The 9,352-nt window shown below is 35.2% G+C and overlaps 1 protein-coding gene and 1 non-coding gene across 2 annotated transcripts; both read right to left on the reverse strand.

Annotated features, from left to right (window-relative positions):
• Nucleotides 1-12: 12 nt before the first annotated feature.
• ranbp1 (RAN binding protein 1) lies at nucleotides 13-7,329 on the reverse strand. The gene is made up of 6 exons (XM_058775530.1): nucleotides 7,173-7,329; nucleotides 5,750-5,886; nucleotides 2,286-2,443; nucleotides 2,074-2,202; nucleotides 1,574-1,636; nucleotides 13-1,323 (listed from the first exon to the last, which is right to left on the reverse strand). Exons 1-6 carry the CDS (start codon nucleotides 7,185-7,187, stop codon nucleotides 1,178-1,180), a joined length of 648 nt encoding a protein of 215 aa, XP_058631513.1. The 5' UTR covers nucleotides 7,188-7,329; the 3' UTR covers nucleotides 13-1,177.
• LOC131541787 (small nucleolar RNA SNORA77) lies at nucleotides 1,405-1,539 on the reverse strand. The gene has a single exon (XR_009271597.1). It is a non-coding gene; the product is annotated as a small nucleolar RNA SNORA77 (small nucleolar RNA).
• Nucleotides 7,330-9,352: the final 2,023 nt, after the last annotated feature.

Consider the following 9,352-nt stretch of genomic DNA (forward strand, 5'->3'; position numbering starts at 1 on the left):
CAGACACTGATGTATGACAAAGCATCAGTCTTTAATTTGGTTTGATCACAACCCTTTTACATGATTTATAATTAGTCACCACAATAAAATGTGAGATCTCAAGTCAATCATCAAATGCCAAACGTAATTTAAGGGACTGCTGCTTTTATCAAAAATGCTCAAAAACCAGGAATGTTGAACTTTTGCTGTTCATCAAACACAATATCAAAATCTCAATTCCTAAAACATACATTCAAAATAAAAAATAAATAAAAGCAAAACAATGTCTAAGAGCCAAAAGTATTGTGCATGCAATCATTATAAGATTCCATACGATAAACCTCAGGTATGCCCTTGTAAATCTCGATCAGTGCTGTTTCTTGGAATTTAAGTTAACCCTTATGGAATGAAAACCATATTTAGTGATACAGTACCTATTTATTTCATTTATCTTCCTATATTTAAAAAAAGAAGCATTTATTGTGCATTATCACAACACAGGTCCCTCAACATTTTAAATCCTTGTTGCCACAATCAATTGACAGTTAACCACTTTTTTATTTTCTTGATTACCATTTCAAACAGAAGAGGGTCACACTCATAACAGGTTGAAAACTTACTTCAGTTATTCGTGACAGAGCTGACTTTTTTTTTTGCCAGATGCAGCCCTCCACAGAAAAATGAGTCATTTTAGCCATTCAATAGTAAATTCAAGCCACAGAGAAGTCAAATGTTCCTCGTGTGACTTTATTGTAAGGAAAAGTCAAAGATCTCAGATACTCATTCTCCCTATCAACTCATACAGCCCGCTCTCTTATCAGACAGTGCTCATCTAGACACTCGCAATATAACTCTTTAAAGTACAAAAGAAAAACAACAAAAGAGGTTACCCAATGTGGGAATCAATCAATAGCACAAGCCTTGTATCATAGCATGTCATGTAAATACACAAATACATGATGACTGCTGACTGGTCCACAATGTATGGGAAAATGAAGGGCAATATGAAAGTTTGTGAATGGGACAAAAGCTCACAACATCTTAATGATTGAGAAATGGATGCATTAAGAGTGGCACCAAGGTCTTGTGAAGTCGAGGCCAAAAAGAAAACAAGTGTCCAATTTTTCATTTTCAGAGTCTGTTGTAGAAAAGGGGAAAATGGCAAGTGGAGGATCCGTATGAAGCTACGTTCCTGGGCTCATTTCTTCTCCTCCTCACCAGCCTTCTCCTCTTTCTTCTCTTCCTTCACCTCTTCTTTCTTGTCCCCTGAACTCTTTGTCTTGTCATCATTCACAGACAGCTCCTCCAGCTTCTCCGCAACTTTGTTAGCACTGTTCATGCTACCTGTGAAACAAAATGAAAATGGTTTAGTTGAAGGCTCGAAGAAATACTCCATTACAAGCCTAACAAAAAATTAAAAATTAAAAAAATGTCTGAGAAGACACGGTCACCTCCCAAGTGAATGGCAAGGAAGGTCATAACGTTCTTCTTATAACGTTACTGTCGCAGACATAGAAAGTTTAAGGCTGGATGTGTCAGTCTTAAACAGAGTGAGTCTGCATGGTATCATGGTAGAAAATTCCAGCAATCTTACCTTCTAGGAACTTTCTGACCTCTTCTTTGCATTCATCAAACTTCATCTTGAACTTCTGTGCATCTGCAAAACAAAAGGAAATCAGTAACATCTTTACACAAATTATAAAATAAAAATTTTCAAACAGTGTAATTATACTACATACTGCACAACTATCGTCACAGTTGGCATGAAATGGAAATTCATCTATTTTCTAAATGCCTATTACTGATCTTATTGTGAATGGTTCATACACGTATAAGTGCAATTTATTAACTTCCAAAGGAGTCAGATTCACCAACCAATGGATAGAACCAAGCCCTCTTCTCTACATTTTTTCCCCATTTTGATCATCTGTTTCATTCAGATTTACATCACAATGCAGAAAGAAATCTGCTACTTTTGACAGTTTTTTGAAACTTTCACTTTTTCATAGTGTACTAAGCTTTGTTTTAATGGCACATAAATAGTTGAACTACTTCAAAATATTTATTCTGGAAATGATGATCATTTATACTCACTCTCTGCATTGAGGAACCGAATAGCCAGAAGTTCTGGTTTGGGTTTTTCATCTGCAAAGTCAGCAAGTGTATTCCACACCCAGGCCCTGTCGCTGCCTGCATTGGGCTTCAGCTCCATCAACGGCATAACTAGAGCAAGGGATTTCGATAAACCAGTCAACATGATTGGAATAAAATTAACAGAAGCCGAGCGGATAAACTGCTGCACTCACTGTGATGGTTGGCACAGATTTTGAGGGTACGGTCTCTCCTCATGAGAAGGCGGATTGAACCCTTCTCTTTGTGTCGCAGGAGTTTGACATCACCCGTCCCACGCTCCTTCCACTCTGGGGGATCATTCTCACTGGCAAAACGATACAGCTTTGCCCTCCTACACGAAAATCACATTGAAGTTGAATTTGTCAGCAGTCAAATGTATTTTTCAGATGATATTAAAGAACAGAAACCATGATCAATTAGCATATTGGTACTGTAGCAGGGCTGAACAATAAGAGTTGACGGATTTGTCACTGTGTCATCATGAAAGTTTATCATTTGTACTTTTTGAAAATTTTTGAAACCACTCAAGCACAAGATGATGTGAAAAAAACTCACTTTCATTTCTTGTGTTTGAATGGACAAATGCACAAGAAATTGTCAATATGCACGTATTTTTGAGTGTCCTCAAATGCAGTCGGTTATGTAAATGTAAACAGTAAGGAAATAATCAGATTTATCAGTATATCAGATCTGTACATTATCTTAAAGTGACAGCTGTCTAATATACCTGCTGCGGTCTGGGCCCGTAATTTTCAAACAAAAGAAAGAATCATTTACTGCTCTTGAATTAAACACTTTTGCAGATTTAATAAGAAATAATCTACATTTAGCTTATATAGTGAAGATTATACAGTGTTCAGTTTGATTCATTGAATTTATTGTCATATGTAATTTGTTTTTATTACTGTCTATTTTTCTGTAATGATGTTTGAAGTTTATATTAGCTAGGCTAGTAGTTTTTGCTGTGTTGTCAAAATTGGAACCGTGAATCAATCTGGTATCATATTTTGGCATTGTAACAACCAGAGGTGGAAAGTAACGAATTACATTTACTCGCGTTACTGTAATTGAGTAGCTTTTTTGTGTACTTCTACTTTTTAAAGTAATTTGTAAAATCTGTCAATTTTACTTTTACTTAAGTATATTTTGTTTGAAGTATTGTACTTCGCTACATTTTAAAGTACATTAATTACGGAGTTAAAAAAAATAAAAATAAAAAAAAATCGCTCCCTGTAAACTACTGCAGTAAATAATGGTCAGGAGAACAAACCGGCGCTAAAATCAGAAGAAAGATGCAGACGGACAAGACAGGCGTTAATGGTGCAGACCCAGCTGAAAACTGCTGGAGTTGAACTCAAAGGAAATGAAGTGAACCCCTGGCCATGTGTATGCTCTATTATGCAGTGTAAGCCGTGTTTGCCTAGGGAGACCAAACTAGCAGTTTATAAATCTCAACATCAACCCTTCGCAAGCATGTAGAGGTAAGGTAAATACTTGCATCATTGCATTGGTGGTTAAAATTAAGCTTTGGCAGTTTAGCAAAAGGTTTTGCACATGTGCAATTTGACATTATCAGTATTTAGGCAAAAACAAAACACTCCTACAGAGTGCCGTGAAGTCTAGTAGATTAGACTAGTGCGCACGCACATTTAGAGTGCATACTTTCACCGTGGCTCAGTCTGTTAAAATGCATTATATGATCACAAAATTGAAGATATAGGGGCAGAAAATGTATATTTATATCATTTCATATAGTAAATTAATATCACACGAAGAGTGCCGTTTTTCTCCAAAACTCAGCATTACATATAGATTTTAATTTTTATACAACAGTTCAATAAACAAGAATTTAATTAACAGACTTGCGTTTTAGACACCATATTACCTGTTTTTGCTCTATTTCGACAACAAAAATAATCTCAAACACAGCCACAGCACTGTTTTGCGTCTCTGAGCAATGACGGTGTTTCCTTCCTGAATGAATCAACTGTTAAAATGATTCGGTTCAGTCTAAATGACTCACTTATTAACAGTGACTTGGTGACACCCACTGACGGTTTTAATTTCACATTTAAAGTATCTTTATAATTTCAAATGAGTATTCAACATTTTATGTCTTATATATATCAAAACATTATTTCTGCATTTGTGTGCAAATACATTTAAATGCCACTTCAGATGGAGCTTCTGTGTTTCCTCTGCACTGCAAAGATGAATTTTGTTGATATTGATTTAATTTGCCTGGTAACAGCCCAAACGTCTTATTATTCTAAATAACTGATTCATTTAATTAATAAATAACTAGACTGAGATTTATAGGCCTATCCCAGGGGCGTCAAACTCAGTTCCTGGAGGGCCGCAGCCCTGCCGAGTTTAGTTCCAACCCAGCTCCAACACACATACCATGTAGTTTTCTAATATGCCTAAATGATTAGATTAGCTGGATCATATGTGTTTAATTAGGGTTATATCTATACTGTGTAGGGCTGTGGCCCTCCAGGAACCGAGTTTGACACCCTTGGCCTATCCCATTTCTGCATCCCTCCCACTGTTAAAAAGTAACCAAGTAATTTTTACTCTGAGTAAATTTTAAATGAGCTATTTTTTACTTTTACTTGAGTAGATTTTTAGACTGGTAGTTTTACTTGTACTTAAGTAAAATTTCATTAATGTAATGGTACTTTTACTTGAGTAGAATATTTTCGTACTCTTTCCAGCTCTGGTAACAACCTTATTAGAATGCAAGGTTAAACAGGTCAAAAACTATGAAAAAAAAATTTCCCCCCCTAATCTGAACCACTGGTCTGACCGTGATAGCGTTAGAAGTGGACAATCTGAAGGTTTTGTATCGTTATTGCTCTTGAAGTTGCCCAAAATGTACTTTTCAAACAAATCATAGAGATAGTGATCATTTCTGTCCTCTAAATGTTTCCTAATTATATCTGTATGTAAATATATCTGCACAGCTTTCAGTAAGTAAGGAGTGTGACATGCTTTATATTAAAATTAGCCATTAAAAGAGAACCTAATCTGGTAATAATGTACTGATGGAGAGGAACGCGGACACCCAAAGTATATTTTAGGTTTGAGAGCATGCCTAATACAAACCAAAATGTCAAAATGGCCAGCATTCTGAGTATTAACGTAAACACAATCAGTTATGTCTTAAGGGAACGTTAACAGTTGGGACAAAATAGGATGTGTATCAGTATATTACATCAGTGCATTAGATCTTAGTGACAGCAGCCTTCTGTCTGTGTCATTATTAATGTTAATCAAACAACAAAAGAAAAACATTTCATTCATACAGAGCTGTATTATACATTTGATTATTCAATTTCCGTAATATTTCTTATCTGAATACTGTTAGAGTTTGCAATAAAATAAATACAATAGAACAATGATACGTATGAAACAAAACCTTTTTCATTGGTTTCTTTGTTTTGACGGTCTTCAATAACTTTACACTCATCAGTAAGGCTACTAGTTTTTACTCCTCAGTAACTTTTAAAATAGTCTTAAATCCAACATGAAAAAGAATCATGATAAGATTGTGGAACATGATCCTTGCTTGAAAAGATATTTTTGCCATATCACCCAAATTAGCAATGTGCCCCTTTTAGATTAAGTGACTTACATCTTGAAAAGTTCTTCCTCATCTTCCTCAAGGGTCTTGACATCCTGCTCAGGTAGTGAGACAATGGGTTCAAAATGAGGGTCATGGTTGGCGTCCTCTACATTTTCTGTGGGAGCATCATGATCATCTTTTGCCTCCTGGAGGGGGAAATTATAACAGCAGTTTTGTAAATTCAACTTTAAAAAAAATAATAATAAAATAAATAAAAAAACAGGCCAAACTAATGTCTAATGCAGTTGTAAAATGATCCAGGATCAGACGCATGACAAATTTGCTACAGCATTTGTTCTGCTGAGCTTCACAATGTCCTGATCCCATCTGTAGGGATCCTGCTTCCACATTACTCATCAGATCAGTGGAGGGAAAGGCTGTGGGATTTGGAGGGATCATTCTCTGGAGTTTGGCCTATTGTCTCTGAATGTGCTGCTGCAACCAAACTTACACCCACCGGCGCTGAGCCGTGAACTTGATCTCACATGATGTGATGCTGGGAAATTCATGCACTTGCTATCCACTAATCACCGGTCTAACATCCAACATCCATGAAGGCCTTATAGCTTGCATAATTCAAATGCTTTCTGATCAACTCCGGCAGCAGATCTCCTACACGTGAAGCTTTGTACTGGTTCAACCACTTTTAGTTAAGTTTTGCTCAGTCAGCATTTTAAAATTACGAAGCAGTTTATTTTGCTTAACAACTGACTTCACTCAAGCGCAGATATCGGATATTTATGTCTGAAGGTGCGAGTTGCATCAGTTTCTCAAAAGTGGACAGTCAGTTAGCATCCAGGCTAACAGAAGCTAATAAGAGGCCTAAATGCGTTTAAGTGTTTAAATCTCCGTTTCACCCCACAGTTTTGAAAGCATTGAGCAAATACAGTTAAAAGACGTAAATGAATCCGGAAGGGTGTTAATAATCCGGCTTTGAGCTTCACATGTGCTGCAGGTTAACGATGCTAACGCACACAGGCTAGCATGATCTTAGCATGATGCATTTCTATTAAAATTATAAGCTGTATTTACCTGCAGTGTGGCGTGGATATTTTTATTACGCAAATAAAAGCACAAATATTTGATTGTCTATTGTGTTTAAGGAAGTGACGAACACAAATACGCATACGATTATGAATTTCAGGATTTATCAGCTGCTGCTAACAACGTAACGTGATTTTAAATAAACAAACAACTTTGACAGGGTATAATAACTAACAATAATAATACAAGTATTAAGAATAGAACGTAGAAAAGTGCATTTTTAACGTCTAATATTTAAGCGCGCAAGGCAGGGATAGGAAAAAACACCTGCCTTTAAACTCTCTGTTAAATAAGACCCTCATAAAACATTTATCGTCAACGAAACATCCAAAATAACCGTCTGTCGCGATCCGAAAGGGACAGAAGATGACGATGGTGGCATTCATACCTTTGGGTCCGCCATAGTATTTGCAGATGTTTGAAGATTAGGGAGAGTTTCTGTTCGGTTTGATCAGCGTTAGCTCGTAGATTTCACTCCGCTACTTTCGCGCGCGCATAACGGGAGAAGAGGTGCGGTGACGTCAGCGCGACGTCAGCGCGCGCTTCGCACTACGCATTAAAAAATAAGAATTTTACATTTTGATTTAAACAGATAAACAGATGTTGCTTTTATGTTTGTTTGCTTTTTTTATTATCAGTTTATCAAGTACATATGCTTTAATTTTCTTGACATTTTTAAGAAGCCTTCCCACCAATATGTAATTACATTCATTTGTAAGTCGCTTTGGATAAAAGCATCTGCTAAATGACTAAATGTAAATGTAAATGACTCTCTGTGGAGCACCTGCACGTGTAAAGGCATTTTAGAGTTCTGACCTCTATTTAGTGTTGCCAACTTAGCAATTTTGTTGCTAGATTTAGCAACTATTCAGACTACCCTAGCAACTTTTTTCCACAAAAGCACCTAGCAACAAATGTAACTATTTTTAAAATGTATCTGGCAACTTTTGAAAATTGACTCAAATAATAAAGGCATACATTTTTCCTCTTAACCAAGCAGTTACTAGCAGTGCCTAGCAGTACACACATCAAATGTGAATCAAGTTGCTAGTTGCACTCGTTAAAAAAATAATTGTTAATTTATGAAACACCTTAGTTGTTAGTCTGTTCCTAATATTGTTAATCAGTTAGGTACACTGTTGATCTTATATCAAAATCTGTCTGTCTGTCTATCTATCTAAATGCATTGTGTCATTTAAAATATGCTGGTGAAAAATTAATACAGAAAATCCCTTCATATTAACATATGCCCTATTTTATGGACTTTCCTTAGAGTGTAGCATTTAACTTACTACCAATTCACTGCTTAAAACTGTAATTGTTAATCATGTGTATTTTTAGGCTACTATTATTTGGAGAACAAATAAAATACAATTGATCAAAAATGTGTAACTTTTCAAGAATCCAGTGTTTTATTTTAGAATAAAATATAATAAAAATGTGTTCATTTTGCTTTTACAAATAATATATATTAAATGTTTATTTTTACAAACAAATCTAAATGAACATATTTCAAATAATATTCTTTGCTGAGATTTGAGTAATTTCAATGTGTATTTTATGCAATGATGCAGTTTGGTTACATAATGACATCATCATCCAATGAAGTCACAACGTCATTTAGCAACTTTTAGCAACAAATCGACCTGCCTTTAGCAACTTTTCCTGAAAATTAGTTGGCAACACTGCCTCTATTAAAGTTTGCGCTGTTAGCTAGAAGACTGAATCTTCGGCATCTTCATCTCAAAGCTCTGACAATTTCACACTTGGCTATGTGAAAAATTTTGGGATAGATTATGTATAATGTAGCTACTCAACTGGCTGTATTGTATGAATACAGAAGAATGCCCACTGCTGCAAGAATTGCCGAATTGAATATATATATACACCCATATAAAGTATATTAGCCTATAATGTAATGTAATGTAATAATATATATTTTCCACACCAAAACTTGTTGCTATAGTGCAGACTTCAGAGTGTTAGCTATTAGCCTATGTGTAGTTTGTATATTTAGTGGAAACAACTATTATCTGATTGCTTTAAACAAGTGTTGCAGTTACAGCAATTAATTTAACTTTCATTTGAACAGGGATGCACAATGTTTACAACAACATCTCGTAGGGGTCAAGCAAATATGGGTTCCGGTAAGTAACCAAAAATAACTTTTCTACATGATAGAAGCAGACCTGTCATGTGCACATTTTAAGTTTGTATTGTAGCCTTTCTTGGTGTTGGATTTAATGGTAGCCAAAACATATATTTTAATTTTTAAATGATTGTTTATACTATATTGTATAACTAGCTAATACACATTTTATTATGTTTTTATTTATTTTTTGTAAAAGTCCTACAGTGTGTCAATAAATATAGTTTAAAAACTTAATACAAGGTAACAAAAATTGTGTGCATAAAAAAAGCAATGCCGTAATTGTTTGACAATAGAAACACAATAAAGGTGTCTTTTGTTTGCCACTAATTACTAAGTTTAAAATAACCTAAATCAATCAGTGAGCTTGCATGGCATCTACTATAACTCAAGGTTTGCGTTTACTTAATTTGGCTGAC

This window comes from Onychostoma macrolepis, chromosome 05, assembly GCF_012432095.1.
Source record: "Onychostoma macrolepis isolate SWU-2019 chromosome 05, ASM1243209v1, whole genome shotgun sequence".
Taxonomy (NCBI): domain Eukaryota; kingdom Metazoa; phylum Chordata; class Actinopteri; order Cypriniformes; family Cyprinidae; genus Onychostoma; species Onychostoma macrolepis.

Bases quoted from the DNA above. Each gene is read 5' to 3' on its own strand.
- ranbp1 (XM_058775530.1), bottom strand. The intron at 2,203-2,285 runs GTGAGTGCAGCA...CCCTTGCTCTAG, and splicing joins AATCTGTGCCAACCATCACA to TTATGCCGTTGATGGAGCTG. The intron at 1,324-1,573 runs GTAAGATTGCTG...TTTGTTTCACAG, and splicing joins GGTCAGAAAGTTCCTAGAAG to GTAGCATGAACAGTGCTAAC.